This window comes from Lagenorhynchus albirostris, chromosome 20 (assembly GCF_949774975.1).
Source record: "Lagenorhynchus albirostris chromosome 20, mLagAlb1.1, whole genome shotgun sequence".
Classification (NCBI taxonomy): domain Eukaryota; kingdom Metazoa; phylum Chordata; class Mammalia; order Artiodactyla; family Delphinidae; genus Lagenorhynchus; species Lagenorhynchus albirostris.
In genome coordinates, this window is record NC_083114.1 from 15968346 (window position 1) to 15986842 (window position 18497).

General features: G+C 43.3%; 2 protein-coding genes across 3 annotated transcripts in view; one reads left to right on the plus strand and one right to left on the minus strand.

The window, feature by feature from the left end:
- Nucleotides 1–9728, minus strand: part of SUPT6H (SPT6 homolog, histone chaperone and transcription elongation factor) — a 31051-nt gene extending 21323 nt beyond the window's left edge. The window contains exons 1-3 of one of the 2 annotated variants that reach the window (XM_060133357.1): nucleotides 9585–9728; nucleotides 943–1084; nucleotides 5–163 (exon numbers count right to left, since the gene is read on the minus strand). In XM_060133357.1, the coding sequence (XP_059989340.1) occupies nucleotides 5–163; nucleotides 943–1051 (268 nt within the window). In that variant the 5' untranslated portion in view covers nucleotides 1052–1084; nucleotides 9585–9728. The remainder of the gene's footprint in view (nucleotides 1–4; nucleotides 164–942; nucleotides 1085–9584) is intronic. The other variant, XM_060133358.1, reaches the window with a different exon arrangement.
- Nucleotides 9729–9911: 183 nt separating this feature from the next.
- Nucleotides 9912–17983, plus strand: SDF2 (stromal cell derived factor 2). Its single transcript, XM_060133364.1, has 3 exons — nucleotides 9912–10257; nucleotides 13963–14159; nucleotides 17316–17983. Exons 1-3 carry the CDS (start codon nucleotides 10107–10109, stop codon nucleotides 17601–17603), a joined length of 636 nt encoding a protein of 211 aa, XP_059989347.1. The 5' UTR covers nucleotides 9912–10106; the 3' UTR covers nucleotides 17604–17983.
- Nucleotides 17984–18497: the final 514 nt, after the last annotated feature.

The following is an 18497-nucleotide window of genomic DNA, read 5'->3' on the forward strand; positions in this document are numbered from 1 at the left end:
TCACTGCGTTTTCTCTTCTTGTGGCCAACATCATCTTCTGAATCACCAGAGTCACTACCCTCATCCTCCTCCCCTTCATCTTCATCGTCATCGTCATTGATAAAGCCCTTCAGGTTTCCTTGTTCATCCTGATCATCCAGGTTCTCCTCCTCCTCCTCCTCATCTGGAAAACATGCATGTTTGAGGCATGCAGTTTGGGAAATAGGCTGGGGCTGGGGCAGGGCCACCTGCTTAACTGTTATTTCTCATCTGCTCTGAACCTAATGACCTGGATGCCATGTTAACTCTTCTGCCTCATCTAAAGATACAAAAAACATGACCACTGACTTAGAGCAGCTTCTGGAAAAGAATATCTCTTTTCCACATTCACCATCTGTATTTAGGCAAGATGAGCTTCCTAATTACTTTGGCTTGTCAAAATCATTACTAGAGGCTTTACAGCCACCAGTAACCTTTGTTTTCCTCTCAGTTTATAAACTCAGTAGCTATATTCCTTCTTTCATCCATAATGCTTTTCATGAAGCTTGCATTTTCCTTTCTGTCTCTAGAGCAATTTCATGGTTACACTCTGCTGATGATCCTAATGGTTGGATTTGGACAGAGAACTTGGAAAGTGGGTACATAAATACCAACACTGCTAAGTCTCTAAAAGAGCGAAACATTACCTATGTATTTATTTATTGGTTTACTGTCTGTCCCCTCCCACTAATATAAGCTCTACGATAGCTGGGACTTTATGTTGTATTCCTAGTTCTAGGTACAGTGCCTGGCATACAGCAGACAGATGTTCAGTAAATATTTTCTATGAATGACTGAAAATTCTCAAGCTGGTACCTCATGTGTGATAACTTCTGTGCTCAGCCTGAGCCTCTCATCAGCAAGAATCCAACTATCCAAAGCTTAGCAATACTGGGGAGAAGCTTGAGGCTGGGGCTTCCTCACCGTCATCCTCCTCTTCTACAAATTTCTTGGTGACCCGGGGCACCACCTCGCCTTCATCATTGTACTCTTCCTCTGACTCCTCGGCCTCGCTTTCCACAAAATCAGACATTGCTGCAGCTTCTCACGGCCTGCCTGAAGATGACTAGGGAAGGAAAGGAGTAGGGGATAAAAAATGAGACAGAGGACCTTTAAACATTGCCACAAAAAGCATTCAGCTACGTGCCACTGATCTGCCCAATCATTTCTACCTGGGAGGAGAGAGTAAGAATCAGATGGCTCCATCTCTTCCATTATCCATTCCTCTCACAATTGCCCCTCTCATGTGTACCTTAAACAAAGCAATTATACTGGACTGCTCTGTATATACCATCTTGCTTGTCCAAAGAGTTTTACTGCACTTACCATCTGGGGACAGAAATAAGCAAATGAAGAAATTAGTGTAGGAATAATTATATAGGTAGGGATACAGTGTAGTGAGTTTATATGACTCACTCATAAGTTTGGGAAACAATAACTAAATGCCAACTTAATGACAGGAACTTTCATATACACTATCAAAAGGAAAATCCTTTTCGACAGATTAAACAACGTTTCATGAAGTTGAGCCCACTTGCGTGAGTAGTGGTTGGGAGCATTTGGGCAGAGAAGGGGCCTCTTCAGAAACATTAGAACCACAACTCTATTGTGACCATTCACCTCCCCAGCAAAACAAAAACCAAAAAACCAAAAATACAAAAAACACTTTGAAAGAGACTTCCATGGCCTACAAATTAAATGCAACATAGCTAAATACAAAAACTGCTGGGCCTAAGAGTAGAGATCAAATCCTGGCCTCACCACCTACTAGGTATATAAACTTAAGCATATTATTGAACGTGCCTGAATATCAATTTCTTCATCTGGAAAATGGCAACAGCACTACCTACCTCGCAGGACAGTTAAGAATATTACATGACATAGGAGAAAGAACCTAGTCTACTATTTCAAAAAATGCTAACTGAGTTTAAATTTGAATCCTGGGCATAATTTTCCTCAGCATTCTGTAATTTTGTACCAACCAATCCCAACTTTGTCTTCTACTTTCCCGCTGTCAGATGCATCCAAAGTCTGGAAATGGCAGTGGAGAACCACAGAACCATGAAATGGAGTTTCCTGGGCTTTAAAACACAGCACTGGGACTTCCCTAGTGGTGCAGTGGTTAAGAATCTGCCTGCCAATGCAGGGGACACAGGTTTGAGCCCTGGTCCGGGAAGATCCCACATGCCGCGGAGCAACTAAGCCCGTGCACCACAGCTACTGAGCCTGCGCTCTAGAGCCCGCGAGCCACAACTACTGAGCCCATGTGCCACAACTACTGAAGCCTGCACGCCCAGAGCCCGTGCTCCGCAACAAGAGAAGCCACTGCAATGAGAAGCCCGCGCACCACAACGAAGAGTAGCCCCCACTTGCCGCAATTAGAGAAAGCCCGCACGCAGCAACGAAGACCCCACGCAGCCAAAAATATAAAAAACAAAACAAAGCAAAAAAAACACACAGCACTGATCACACAAACCATAGCATCAAGATTCCATTCTGGAATCCTGAAGCTGGCTGCTGATCAACTCAGCACCACTCCTCATGTCCTGAATTACGGTCCACTGCATATGTCCATTTTCTCCACTTAGACTATAAGCTTCTGGAAGTCAAAGATGATATCCAATTGAAGGGCTAATAAAAACCATGAAAACATAAACGGCAATATAAGAGGCATTACGTGGTACTTTATTCTGTACCAGATAAGCTGTTTCCCACTAGGTGCTCTATACAAAATAGAAACTGCTAAGTATCTGTTAAATAGATTACTTATTGTTTCATGTCTTCCCAGTTAAAGATGGCAGTGGAACTGGAGAGAGAGGAGGGTGGCTAATGGCTACCTCTAGTGGTCTAAGCTTTAGAAGGAGGCTTAAGTTCTGTGGCTCTAATTCTCCTGAAAATTACCCTTACTGATATCAACTGATACCATAACCAGTTAAGATTAACTGAGCTCAAGGAAATAAAACTGAAGGTACTAAGTTCTGGTGGAAAGGGAGGGTCAATGACATGGTCTTATGTTCAATTTTAGGCTGAGGTTTCAGATGCCATTCTTTTCAAACTGTACTGAATGCCTACCAAGTACAAACACTCTGCTAGGAGCTGGGGATTTGAAGAGAAACAGGACTGTATGTTCTCAAGGAGCTGATGTCTAGTAGAGGGCCAAATAAGAACCTTAAAATAATTTTATGTATTTTGACATATATGTAGAGCAGACACAGGAAGAGAATTGGAAAATGAACAAACCCAAAAAACCCACCCAAAACTAATATAGTCCTTTCCTGGGTACTTTACGCAATTAAAAAAAATGTGCCCTGAGGAATATTTTTTGCACACCTACCAAGTTCCAGACACTTAATAAATAACCTATTAACCCCTACACTGTCCTAGGAGTTACAGCACACTTCTCTCTCCATTCAGCAAAGGAGGAAATAGACTCAGAGATTAAGTCACTTGTTCAAGGCGACACAACTGTCAACTGCAAGAGGTGAGATCTGAGTTAAGGTCTGTCTGACTCCACAGAAACAGTTGTTTCTATCGTATCAGTAGTTCTCAAAGTGTGGTCCAGGGATCACCCCCTCCTTTCTCTCATGAGTGTACAGTGGAGTTTTCCAGAGGTTATACGGCAGACATGTAGTATCACAACAGACTGAATGCAGAAGCAGGTAGGAGAATCCAGCATTCCTCTATTAAGGCAGACATTAAAAGGATTTGCCAAAACCAAACCAAAACAAAACAACCCAAACCCAAAACCAAAACAACCCCCCCTCCAAAAACCCAAAACCCAAAACCCCCCAAACAAAAAAAACCCCCCAAACCAAAAAAAAAACCCAAACAACGTCACTCTTCTTACTACGTTTTTTATTTTGAAGATTATACTTGTTTTTCATAAAATGTGTTATTTATGCTAAAATGTAGTGGGCTTACATTTTTTCTCAGCTTTATTCATGTACAATTGACCCTTGAACAACATGGGTTTGAACTGCGTGGGTCCACTTATATGCAGATTTTTTACTCAGTAAATATAGTAGTATCTGTATTTTCATTTTACAGATCTTTAAATTAAATGTGGGAAACCGTTTGTGTTTGATTAGAGATCACAATATGTGGAATCAAAAGAATCAGGGTTTGAGTTTTTTTTTTGCGGTATGTGAGCCTCTCACTGTTGTGGTCTCTCCCGTTGCAGAGCACAGGCTCCGGATGCGCAGGCTCGGCGGCCATGGCCCAGCCGCTCCGCGGCATGTGGGATCTTCCCGGACCGGGGCACGAACCCGTGTCCCCTGCATCGGCAGGCGGACTCTCAACCACTGCGCCACCAGGGAAGCCCAGGGTTTGAGTTTTGATTCTATCCAAATTGTTTCAGTTTCCTGCCCTTGGGTGAGTCATTCATCAATTCCTTTGTTTTTGAGGCAGAGATAGCCATATGGGATTGTGAGGGGAAGAGAGGTGGGTCAGCACATCAACCCTGTGTTATCCAAGGGTTAACTGTAATTGGCATATAACATCGTGTAAGGTTAAGGTCTATAATGTGTTGATTTGATATACTTGTATATTGCAAACAGGCTTATTATTATGTTAAAATGAATTAACATTCATCTATTTATTTAGTCATTATTAATTTAGTTTAGAAATTAATTTTAATTTCTAATCTGGTTAACATCTATATGTATAAATCTCAAACATCAATAGATATAACTCACATTAACAAAATGTCTTTGGAATCTTAAATTATCTTTGAGTATAAAGGGGTCCTGAGTTCAAAAAGTTTGAGAGCCACTATACTACACCATTGTATAGGTCCCACAGGGTGGTGATACAGGAAGCCTTGGGTTAGACTGATGCCCTTTCCCCCCCAGGATCTGTATCCTTAAGGTCATTCAGTCCGAGTACAGCCAAAAGTGAATATCTAAAACTTCTGCCGATTAAATGTGGTGCTCTAATTTTAATACTGCTGTCTTTCAGCCCTGAACTAAGTCATTAAAAATAGATTTGGGTACAGCAGCCCCCACAGATAGCTTGCTTTAATTATAGGCTATCAGACCCACAAATTCAGTCTTGTAAGGCCTCAACATCTTCACACTAAATGCCAGCTCCTCCAGACCAGATGCCCTACAGCCTACTTAGCAGAGAGAAACAGACAGCCTACCTGATGAAAGCACAGCTTTATTCTGTTCTGCGGGCAGCTGGTGCTCTGTGCTGCATGCAGCTTTCTTCCCATTCCCTAGGTTAGCAATGAAGTACATGCTGTGCTATAGCTGGGGAATGCCTCCGATCTAACTCATTGCCAAGACTTCTAGTTAAAACAGATTGTGCAAGAAGCAATCCTGATTTGCTGCAACTTGGGGGAGCTAGATGTGCAGAGGGTGCTGCAGCAGCACTGCAGGCTGAGGTTGGCAAACAGCAACTATTCCAGAACAAAAACACTATTTATTAGTATGTGATTATCATTAATATATGATATCTGAGTCTGATGTCATTTGTATTTTGTATTTAGGACTTATGCTCTTGAATTTTCCCCATATTCAGATTGTACGTTAAATTTGCTACTGAAATAGATCCAGAAGGGGAGTGGCGTGGTGAAAGGAGAAGGTTTCTCCAGGCGGAAGCACAGCTGCAGTACAAGATGTGGCTCAAAGGGACAGGCTGGCGGTTACCATGACATTCTCTGGAAGAGCAATGGAGCTGGGATCAGATTGCCACAGGGGAGGCCCTCCACAGTCCCTCCCTTTGAACAAGATGATGTAGGAGGCAATTACAAGGAGACCAGAGCAAAAAGAGATGTCTGTTAATTCCCTCCACTGGCAGCTTCAATTAACGTTTACAGTTTTGTATTTTTAGGGTAAAGCTCTGTGCTGGGACTTGGGTATATAAAAATAAGTAAAACATGCTTTTGACCCTAGTGTTCATATTCATCTCACAAAAAACTTGTAAATAAAGTTACGACAGGGGCTTCCCTGGTGGTGCAGTGGTTAAGAATCCGCCTGCCAATGCAGGGGACACAGGTTCGAGCCCTGGTCTGGGAAGATCTCACATGCCGCGGAGCAACTAAGCCCGTGCGCCACAACTACTGAGCCTGTGCTCTAGAGCCTGCGAGCCACAACTGCTGAGTCCGTGTGCCACAACTACTGAAGCCCGAACATGAGCAAAGGCTTAGAGGTCTGACAGGGCCTAGTGATCTGAAGAATAGCCCTAGAAGTCTGGTGTGGAGTTTAAACTATAAGACATTCTGCATTTGATGAGCAAGAGCCTAGGACTACTCCAAAGGTGTTCACAAATGACTACCCAACTTGGAATACAAAATCCTAAGAGTTTAATAAACAAAAGTATTCAGAGTCCACTCAAGACAAGTTCTTTTAAATTTGGGATTCAGAACTCTGTTAGGAAAATCTTAATCACATCAAGTCAAGATGTTAGAATACAGAAAATGTTAATTATACCTATAACCATTTTAACATGCACACTGTATTTATAAGAAATAACAGTCTTAGAATCTTTTCAAGAATCTTTTCAATGCCTGGGCGTAAAAAGCACTATTGTTAATGGTTAACATAATAAGTAATTTTAAAATATTAGTTTTTTCTTTTCTTTCCATGTTTCCTTGGGGGACAAGGGCAAACGAGGTGCAGGAACAACTAAAATATGTAACCAGATTCAGTATCCCTGCAACAGTTACTGAGCCTTGTGCATCACACACTGGGGGAGCAGACAGTTCCTGCTCTAGCACAGAGGGGCTGATCTGCCATTGTAGTACAAAAACAGACATAGACAGTATGTAAATGAATGGGAGTGGCCTAATTTCTTAGTTTAGTAATCCCAGATCTAGAAGTACAGAAGGTCTTTAAAGAATTGATGGCATGGGCTTCCCTGATGCAGTGGTTAAGAATCCATCTGCCAATGCAGGGGACATGGGTTCAAGCCCTGGTCCAGGAAGATCCCACATACCATGGAGCAATTAAGCCCGTGTGCCACAACTACTGAGCCTGCGCTCTAGAGCCCCCGAACCACAGCTACTGAGCCCGTGCGCGCCTAGAGCCCATGCTCTGCAACAAGAGGAGCCAACACAATAAGAAGCCTGCGCTTGCCGCAACTAGAGAAAAGCCCGTGCACAGCAACAAAGTCCCAACGCAGCCAAAAATAAAATTTTAAAAATTATTAAATAATTGTTAAAAGAAAAAAAAATTGATGGCAAAGGTACCATGGGAGCCTGTAATAGAGGATTCTAACCTGGTTTTGAGAAAGTGACTTTAAATAAAGACCTTAAATAGTGAGGCAGAATTAACTAAGTGGAGGAGCTGGCTTCTTTGGAGATGGTTCGAGAAGTGGTGTTGTTGGAGAAAAGTGCTCCTAGCGCAAGGCCCAGAATATGCTGTAGCAGGAACAGTGAGGGTCAGTTTGACTGGAGAGAGGGTTCATGAGGAGTTAGAGGTGAGGCCACAAGGATCTTGATAGGACAACTTACGGATTTTGGATTCTATCTGAAAGGTGCTGGGAAGCCCCTACAGGGTTTTAAACCAAGAACTGACTTAGTAATTTACTTGTTAATTAAATAAATATTTATTTAATGAGTGCCTACTACACGCCAGGCACATACAAGACAAACTCCCTGCCCCTAGGATACCTGTATTCTGTAATTTGCTAGGAGACAAACCACAAACAAATAAAATAAAGCTTGCTGTAAGTGCTAGGAAGGAAGTAAACACCCTTACCTTTGAGAGGGTTAGTTTAGGCCAAGAGGTCAAGAATGGGCAGGCTGTGGTATGCAGAGCCAGGGGAGGAGGTTCCTAGCTGAAAAGGTGGGCAAGAACTTGGCATACTGTAGGCAACGTCCTATGGCCAGTGTGACCAAAGAATGGTGAAGGCAGCAGAATGCGAGAGGGAGAAGGGGGCTGCTCAAGTCAGGCTGCGAAGGTCACGGAAAGCCACTGGAAAAGGAAATGACATGATCTGACCTGACCCGATCCTGCTAATGTGGAAAATGGACTGGGAGGGGTTCTGGGTGGAAGCAGAGAAAACTGAAGATACTATTGTGGTAGCTTGGGCAAAAGATGCTGGTGGCTTGGAATAGGGTAGCAGCAGTTGAGATGGAGAATAGAAGAGAGATTTGAAATATATTTTGCAGGTAGAAATGACAGGACTTAATGAAAGACTTGGCGGGGGGGTGAGGGGGGTGTGGATAGTAAAAAAGAATCCAAGATGATTTTCAGAGGTCTGGCTTTGGTAAGCATGTGGATGAGAGTACCACTTAGTAATGTAGGGAAGACCAGGTTTAGGATGATGGGAAAAACCAAAATTTTCTTTTTCTTATGTCAGGTTTGGGATGTCTAAGAGACATCCAAATGGAGCTGTTAAATAGGCATTCTGTGTGATTCTTAAACATAGAGGAGAGAAGGCTGGGCTAGAGACTTAAACTCGGGAGTTGCCAACTTTCAGATGGTTATTAAAGCCACAGGACTGGGTCATCTGAAGGAAGCATGCCGAAAACCCAGGATTAAACTCTGAAGGAAATTCAACTGTAATATGTGACTGCACCACTTTCCGATGTGATTAATCCCAGGATGAGATTTAAATCTCTTCGGGAGTAGCAATACCATGCTAATCTGATCTAGTAGCCGCCCAAACCAACTAAATAAGCTTTCAGATGTTTCAGACTTGTACTGGTTGGAGGAACACAAGTCATGCAAAAGGGCTCTAAATTCACAGTTGATGGGGGAGCAATCATACTTTTGTAATCAATACATAAGACTTAAAAATCAGTAACTTTCATATAAACAGTTAAACTAAAAAAGATCGAACAAAGCTTTTTTTGTCCCAAGAAATGAAATTCAAAATTCTTTACACTCTCCATGTTCATTAATAACAGCAGTGTAACTTAATACTCCCTTGCTACTTCTGATATTACAGTGAAGTATTTTAAGAGAGCTGAGGCCTCCTCTAACAGAAAAATAAGTATCAGCACTTGTAACAAACACGGGAAATGAACCGCTCCAGCTGGTTCAAGAGAGTCCCTGGAGAGAAAGGCAGAAACTGGAAGAATATAAAGTTTTTGTCTTAATAGCCCATTCTCATGTGTGTGGTAAGCGTCTGATGAATGTAGCCATCTACAAGAAGTTCTAATTATATTATTCAACAATATGGAAAAAGACGGAATTTGGCATCGCGCTCTAGCCTGATGGCCGAGTTGCTGGAAGCTCCGTAGGTTTCACATCCCCAGGACAAACAATTCGATCACCTGATCCTGACTCGGAAGCCCCAGGTCCCTTCCATTCCAAACCCTACCGCGCGGCCCAGTTTTCAGAAGCTGCGAGAGAAGGACGGCATCCCAGGAAGCCTGTTGACACAACAGGCCACCCAATTCATGGGTTCTGGGTGGCAGAGGGCTGGGAAAAGCCTTGAGACTCTGAGCAACTACCCCGCTTTCTTCCTCCTTCTCTCTCATAGAGCAGGGCAGGCCGGAGGCCCCCTTCTTCCCGCATACGGCTCCCCAGTACCTCGTCCCTTACGGGACCAGGCCCTAGGAGCCTGGCTCCCCACCTGACCCATTCGAGGAACACGCTTTCCAGGCCAAACTTTACCTGCCTGAGGCCCGTCGCTTCTCCGGTGCGCTAAGCCCCCAACGAGGAAAATGGAGTCCTCAAACCGAGACTGGGAAAAGATAGTACGGACCCACCGCACGGTTCCTCCGCCACCACCGCCGCCGCCGCCGCCGCCGCCGCCGCTGCTGCGTCAACGTACTACGTCACTTCCGGCCCCCTGTCACTGGGAGCGGGCGGACCAGTGCTTGCTCTCTTCTCCCAACCCGGTCTCCGGGCTTCGCCGGGGGCGGGGGTAGGGTGGGGAGGAAGGGATGCGGGTAGCTGGGCTGGCCGAAGCAGTTCAGGAAAGCAACTCTCATAGGGCCCCCGGAACAGAATAAGCTGAACGAGGAGGTCGGAAGCAACCAGACCTAGCCTGTTCCTCAGGCCGCTCTAGCCAAAGGAACCATAAAGACCAGACTAGAGCTCCTTTCCGTCCTCTCTCTGGTTCCACCCGCGGCTTCCGGTTCCGGGAAGGGGCCGAGTTTTCTTCGAAGATTGGGGCTCCGCGCTACAGACAGGATGGCTGTGGTGTCGCTGCTGTTGTTCGGGGGTTTGTGGAGTGCTGTGGGATCGTCCAGTCTGGCTGTCGTTACATGCGGTTCTGTGGTGAAGCTGCTCAATACGCGCCACAACGTGCGACTGCACTCACACGACGTGCGCTACGGGTCAGGTACGGCCACCCGGGTTCGGGTGGGCTGGGAAGGCCTGGTAGGCTCCGGAGGGGGCGGGGCCTAGAGAAACTCTGAGGGGTGTGGTCTGGGAAGGTTAGTGGAGCCCGGGGGAGGTTCCTGAGGTCTGGAGGCGGAAAGTCCGAGAGTTGAGTGGTCCTTAAGAATCTTAATCGTAATCTTAGTTTCTATGTGGTGAGCTTCGTTCCAGGCACATTACATATTTGCTTTTTTAAGACTTACAACATTCCGACGACGCATAGACTATTATTATCCCCATTTTACAGGTGAGGAAACAGACTCAAATAAATCGCATACTCAAAACCTTGGCAGCTAGTGAATGACAGTGATGGGGTTCGATCCACATCTGTCCAGGGTCAAAGTCTGCTTTCAGTTACTGCAGGCTGGTACTACTCAGTGCAGGAGAGACAGACATGTAGAAAATTACAGTAAGTGCTGTTATTTCTGAAGTCTTCCAAGACCTCATTCTTTGATTATAATCCTCTGTTCTAGCTCTTTTCCATCTTACAGTTGCTCTTCAACTCTTTACCTTTGGCCTCTTTTCACTCAGACCTTATCCTTTTTGTAAAGAAGAACTGAAGCACTCACTGGAATTGGAGAGGAAACTGTTTAGGGGGCTTTTTAACGTATGAAACTAAAATGCTTAGCTTGTGGGTTCATTTATAATTCAGCAATTATTTGTGGATTCATTCGTTCAGTATAAATTTAAGGAATCTACTGTGTGTCTAATATTGTTCTAGATACAGGAAATACAGTAGTGAGCCAGTGAGCAAGTTACAAGAAAATGAAAACAGACAGAAAGGAGAGGAAAAAAGTTCAGGTAGTGAGATGTGAGAGACATCTAAGATGACTGCTGGATTTCTGTCTTAGATAACTGATGATGCTATTAGCTAAGAGAGGAAGGAGTTCTCTTAGATGGAGACTGGTCTGTGGTTTATGATACCCAAAACCTGTCTGGCCAGGTAGACTAGGAGAGGAACTGAATTGTCATTGTTGGGACGTCTTAATAATCCTAGCGGTGGGCTTCCCTGGTGGCGCAGTGGTTAAGAATCCGCCTGCCAATGCAGGGGACACGGGTTCGAGCCCTGGTCTGGGAAGATCCCACATGCCGCGGAGCAACTAAGCCCGTGCGCCACAACTACTGAACCTGCGTTCTAGAGCCCGTGAGCCATTAATGCTGAGCCCACGTGTCACAGTTACTGAAGCCCGCGCGCCTAGAGCCTGTGCTCCACAACAGGAGAAGCCACCGCAATGAGAGTCCCGCACACCGCAATGAAGAGTAGTCCCCACTCGCTGCAACTAGAGAAAGCCCGCGCGCAGCAACGAAGGCCCAATGCATCCAAAAATAAAGTAAAATAATCCTAGCGGCCATTCAGTGAATACTTACTATGTGTCAGACTTACTATATTTTAATTTGATCTAGTTTCCTATTTTGGATCTACTGAATCAGAATGTGGGTGGAGAGAGGCTGCCAGTAGGAATCTATAGGTTTAAAAAGCTCTTCAGGTGCTTCTGATGGGCATCCAGATTTGAGAACCAGGTTCAGTCTGGAGCTCAGAGAGAGATCTGTGCTGAGCCTGAGATACAGAGTTAAGTACAACATCATTGTCTGGGTGGTGGTTGAAGATGTGGGGAGAGTAAATGAAATTGCCCAGGATGAACTGTGGTTTGCAATCTGGTGTCAATTTGAGTCACTTGAAAAACTTGTTGAAGCACTTGTAAATGCTTCTGTCTTGATCTCCAACCAGTATTTAAGAATGTATAAGGGCCAAGGATGGAACTCTGGGTAATCCTAAAGTTGAAGAATGGGAAAGGAAGGGAGGGTTGAATAGAAAGTGAAAAGTAGGAGACAGAAGGTGTAGACCATGATTTAGTGAGGCGTGGAAGTGAGGACCAAGAGAACTGTAAGGCAGTAACCAGAAGTGAGGAGGGAGGGTTGGTTAGCCTTTTTTTTTTTTTTTTTTAAGATATAACAAAATCATTGAGTAGAAGAAGCAAGAGAGAGAAACTGGTAGTTTAGTCATAAACATTCACCCAGATAACTGGTACAACGCAGTTATGTTAAGTGGTAAAAGGGAAGTGTCATCAAAAGTTTGTGGTCAGGCAGGGCCAGGGGACTGAAGGGAAAGCTAGGAGGAATAGGCAAGAGTGACTGAGGAAAGTGTCTGGGAAATATGGAGTGCCTTCAAAGAATTGAGTAGTGAATGAGGCCTAGGGAAGAGAATATCCCTTGAGTTTATATGAGTGGCCTATTTGGGGGGACTTAACAGAAAATAAAGCTTTGTAGGAGGCCAGGTGGTAGAGTGGTTAAGAGTGTGAGTTCTAGAGTTGGCCCACTTAGGTTCAAACCCTGCATTGTCTCTTAAGATTATGTGATCTTGGGCATATTATTCAGCCTTTTTAACACTCCAGTGTAAAATGGGGGTGATAATAATAATAGCTATCTCAGAGAGTAGATGAATGTATCAATTAAGAATATTCAAGTAAAAAGCCTGGATTTGTATCTGATACTCAGTAATTGCTCAAGTACACGTTAGCTGGTTAGCAATTATTATTTGTATATATCCACTTTTTTTCAAGCCTGTAGCTACATGTTTAACCTAGTACCTTGTAAGCTGCAAAATCGCACCATTTGTAAGTAGTATGAACCAAATTTAGATGACTTAAGAATACTTTTGTGGGACTTCCCTGGTGGTGCAGTGGTTAAGAATCCGCCTACCAATGCAGGGGACACGGGTTCGAGCCCTGGTCCAGGAAGATCCTGCATGCCGCGGAGCAACTAAGCCCGTGTGCCATAGCTACTGAAGCCTGCGCACTTAGAGCTTGTGCTCCGTAACTAGAGAAGCCACTGCAGTGAGAAGCCTGCGCACTGCAATGAAGAGTAGCCGCAGCTCACCACAACTAGAGAAAGCCCGTGCACAGCAACAAAGACCCAATGCAGCCAAGTTAAAAAAAAAAAAAGTTGAAATTGTAAATTAAAAATAAAACTTTTGTAATATGTTGGATATATCACTTACAGGAATTGGAGAGCTGTAATGGCTTGTTGGATTAAAGTTGACAGCAAAAAACGGTCTCATTTTATTTTATTTTTAATTAATTAATTTATTTTTGGCTGCATTGGGTCTTCATTGCTGTGTGCGGGCTTTCTCTAGTTGCGGTGAATGGGGGCTACTGTTCATTGCAGTGCGCGGGTTTCTCATTGCGGTGACTTCTCTTGTTGCAGAGCATGGGCTCTAGGTGCGCAGGCTTCAGTAGTTGTGGCACGCAGGCTCAGTAGTTGTGGCACGCAGGCTCAGTAGTTGTGGCTCGCGGGCTCTAGAGCGCAGGCTCAGTAGCTGTGGTGCATGGGCTTAGTTGCTCCACGGCATGTGGGATCTTCCCGGACCAGGGCTCAAACCCGTGTTCCCTGCATTGACAGGCGGATTGGATTCTTAACCACTGTGCTACCAGAGAAGCCCTGATATGGTACACTCTTAAACATAGTTTGTCATATAATAACTAATACCATATAAATACATTTAGCATTTTTCATATATATTTTAATGTCATAGAAGAAAAAAATATGAAGCATGGGGTTTTCTTCCCAGCCCCAAAACCTATTTTATGACACAGGGCACGTTATTAGCCATAGGAAAGAGAGGGGTCAGGTTGAGCTCACCCTCTTTTCTTTTTCTTTTTGACTGCAGGTAGTGGGCAGCAGTCAGTGACAGGTGTAACCTCTGTGGATGACAGCAATAGTTACTGGAGGATACGGGGGAAGACGGCCACAGTGTGTGAGAGGGGAACCCCCATCAGATGTGGTCAGCCCATCCGGCTGACACATGTCAACACTGGCCGAAACCTCCATAGTCACCACTTCACCTCACCTCTTTCTGGAAACCAGGTGAGGTGGCATCCTGTGGGTCATTGCTGCTCATTACTCAGTTGAGTTGTTTGATATCTTGGTTCTTAGCCCTTTCTCTTCCAGGTATAGATCTTCTCTTTTGTGCAGACCTGAAGAATTGCCTCTGTCTCATAAGTGTGAAGGAAGTTGTTTCTGGTCAAAATGGAGACTACATTTAGATCAAATCAAGAAATGAGGAAAGAGAGAATAGGTATATGTTAGTGTATCATAAGTTATCTTGATAAATCTTGCAATAAAGAAACCCAGTGTTTTCCAAACTTGCGATAAAAATTATTATTTTTTAATGATGCCAACTAACCACATTAGGAAAATGAATTAGGTATTGTGCCATTTATTTTAAGCCTTGAACTTCTGAAGGATGTGGATCCTTTAATGACTGCTTCCCTCCCACTCCCCCTCTGTACATATTTTTCCCTATTAACATCTTAACATTAGTATGGTAAATTTGCTACAGTTAATAAAGCAATACTGATACGTTGTTATCAACTAAAGTCTATAGTTCATTCTGATTTCCTTAGTTTTTACCTACTGTCTTTTTTCTGTTCCAGGATCCCATCCACGTCACATTTAGTCGTCTCCTTAGACTCCTCTTGGCTGTGACAGTTTCTCAGATTCTCCTTGTTTTTGTTGACCTTGATAGTTTATTTTTTATTTTTTATTTTTTTGGCAGTACGCGGGCCTCTCACTGTTGTGGCCTCTCCCGTTGCGGAGCACAGGCTCCGGACGCGCAGGCTCAGTGGCCATGGCTCACGGGCCCAGCCGCTCCGCGGCATGTGGGATCTTCCCGGACCGGGGCACGAACCCGTGTCCCCTGCATCGGCAGGTGGACTCTCAACCACTGCGCCACCAGGGAAGCCCTGATAGTTTATTTTTTATAAATTTATCTATTTATTCATTTTTGGCTGCGTTGGGTCTTTGTTGCTGCATGCATGCTTTCTCTAGTTGCGGCGAGTGGCGGCTATTCTTCGTTGCGGTGCGCAGGCTGTTTATTGCGGTGGCTTCTCTTGTTGCGGAGCACGGGCTCTAGGTGCATAGGCTTTAGTAGTTGTGGCACGCAGGGTCAGTAGTTGTGGCTCGCGGGCTCTAGAGCGCAGGCTTAGTGGTTGTGGTGCACAGCTTAGTTGCTCCGTGGCACGTCGGATCTTCCTGGACCAGGGCTTGAACCCATGTACCCTGCATTGGCAGGTGGATTCCTAACCACTGTGCCACCAGGGAAGTCCTGACCTTGATAGTTTTGAGGAGTGCTAGTCAGGTATATTATAGGATGCTCCTCTGTTGGAATTTGTCTGATCTTTTTCTTATGATTAAACTGGATTTATAAAGGTTTTGGGGAGGAAGACCACAGAGGTGCCATTTTCATCCCGTCTATAAAGGGTACATAGTATCTTATGATTGTTGATATTGATTACTTGGCTGAAGTAGTGTTTTTCAGGTTTCTCTTGTAAAGTTATTCTTTTCATTTTTTCCCTTTACATACTGTACTCTTTGGAAGGAAGTCACTGTGCACAGCTCATACTTGAGTTGGGAGTTACGCTCCTCTTCCTTTAGGGTAGAATAGTTACATAATTTATTTGGAATTCTTCTGCATGGAAGATTTGTCTTTTCTCTATTCAGTCATTTATTTTCATTGGTATGGACTCCTGGATATTTATTTTATATGTTGAGTTATAATCCAATATCACTGTTATAATCCAATATCACTGTCTTCATTATGTTGCTCACATTTTTCCAACTTTGGCTGTTGGGAGCTCTTTCAGTTGTCTCCTGTGTCCATTTGACCTGCTCCCATCATTGTGTATGCATGTGGCTGTGTTTTAACACTTCCTTACTTTCTGGCAGTAAAAGATATTCCAGGCTCATCTTGAATATTTCTTGCCCCAGTCCTAGAATCAGCTATTTGCCTATGGAGTCCTGCTTCCTTTTATTGGAAAAGGGTATTCTTAAACCAAGATCTAGGCCTTTCATGAGCTTGTTGCTAGGGGGTTTTGTTTCTTTTAGGCCCTCTCACCTGACAGAGCAAAGAAATATATGTATGTATGTGTATATACTCATATTTATTGTAAGTGTTCACATATGTAACCATCTATATCTATATTAAGTTAAACATGAGTTCTTACTGATGCCTCCAATTCTAATCCATTGCCACATAGACCATTTTAGCCTCCTCCCTTTGCTTATTTGTGAATTCCCATTCTAACAGTGAGACACCAGGCTGCTCACACTGTCATCCATTTACTTACTTGTTCAGTTCCAGTGTACAAGTATTAGTAGTAGAATTGTTAATTATGTGCAGTTTCTTTTGCCTTTAGTCTTACAGACTTTATTTCCAAATGACTGATTTTTATCATCTAAAATTTTATAGCTCTTAGTGTATATTTAAATTGTATGTGTCTGGTAGTGGTCATTTTGTAACGTATAGAAATATTGAGCCACTGTGTTGTGCACCTGGAACTAACATAGTGTTGTAGGTCAATTATACTTCAATTAAAAAAAATTATGTATGTCGGAAATAATCAGTTACTTTTAAAATTGTGATAGAAACTCTGAATTTTTGGCCTTATGGGGAATGGGATTAGAATACGAGTGGAAGATAGAATCTGCTATACTCTGCTCAGTTAATATTTATTATTTTACTTAATTCTCACAATTATTTTGTAAGGTATTATTGTCATCATTTTATAGAGGAGAAAATGAAAGCCCAAAGGAGTTACACAGGAAGGGACAAAGCTGACATTCAAGGTTTGCCTGTTTCCAGAGCCCATCCCCTTTCCAACTTGTGTTTCTCACCACGTCACTTAATGTCTAGTTAAGGGAATGAGGCAGGAATATTTAAAGTCAAATAACAAGAGGTAAAGTATTTTAAGACTATAATAGAAAATATAAGGCAAATATAGGAATATTTTCAAAGTAAACGTTTGGACCATAATCTTATGGCAAGTGATTTCATGTCTTTGGTGTCTCTTTATCTTTTTTCCACAGTTTTATTTTATTTTATTTTATTTATTTTTAAACAACACTGGAAAGCCTCTTATTTATCACTTTTGGATAGTCTTAGTTTTATTCCCATTGCCTCCCTCCCCTTTTCAGGCCTATGTGTCAGCTATACTAATGTCGCTACCTATCTGTGTCTTCCAGGAAGTGAGTGCTTTTGGTGAGGAAGGTGAAGGCGACTATCTGGATGACTGGACAGTGCTCTGTAATGGGCCCTACTGGGTGAGGGATGGTGAGGTGCGGTTCAAGCATTCTTCCACTGAGGTTCTGCTGTCTGTCACAGGAGAACAATATGGTCGACCCATCAGTGGGCAAAAAGAGGTGCATGGCATGGCCCAGCCAAGCCAGAACAATTACTGGAAAGCCATGGAAGGCATCTTCATGAAGCCCAGTGAGTTGTTGAAGGCAGAAGGCCATCACACAGAGCTATGAGTCTGGAGGCTGTGAGCCACTGTCACCACACAGTGTTCATAGACATCTGCTGCTCCTTCACCCTTTGGATCCCTGCCACAGGTGACCATGTCACCACTGAGATGAAGATACATGATAGGAAACAGTGGATGTGTTTGGAAGCCTCAGCCCTTCATGCTTGAATTGGTTGTTCTCCCAGACTTGGGTCAGTTATTTCTGAGTACAAGACTTGTTGGTGAAGGAGCAGATGCTTTTTATTCATATTAATAAAACAAAAACGGAGGGAGGCATCCCTCCTAGCTGGGAAATTTTTATTCCTCAGAATCTTGGCATCATGGATTATTAATGTGTGTGACTTTTCTCCCACTTTCTCCAGAATGATAAAAAAAATTTCACTGTTAGTCACTGTATTGTCATTTATTAGGCATGCTATGTCATAATCTGATTAATCCTTGAGTCCTAAGAGTCATTGCTAGCACTCTTTTGAGATGATGGGAACCTTTGGTGTGGGCCCTTTTGAAAGCCTTACTTGCATCCCACTTTTTCTATCTTTACTTTTACTTCTCCCTCAGCACCTCATCTTTATTAGTTTTTTGACTAATTATGGCTATAGACCCTTAATAAATAGCCAATAAAATGTTTTACTTTGGATATGTTAATTGTACTTGAGAAAAAAGGGTAGGGGTGGAAAGTGGAACCAACATTTATTTACTGCTTGCTAAATACTAGGCACCATATTATAGATCTTACCTCATTTAATCTTCACAGATATGTTACTGGGTATATACTACGATTTTACCAATGCAGAACAGAAAAGTTGAGTAACCGCCTGAATTCTTAAAGCTAGTAAATAATTTGAAGACAAGAATTCATTTTTTTACTGCAGTACAACTGTGTTTAGTTCTTGGATGATAA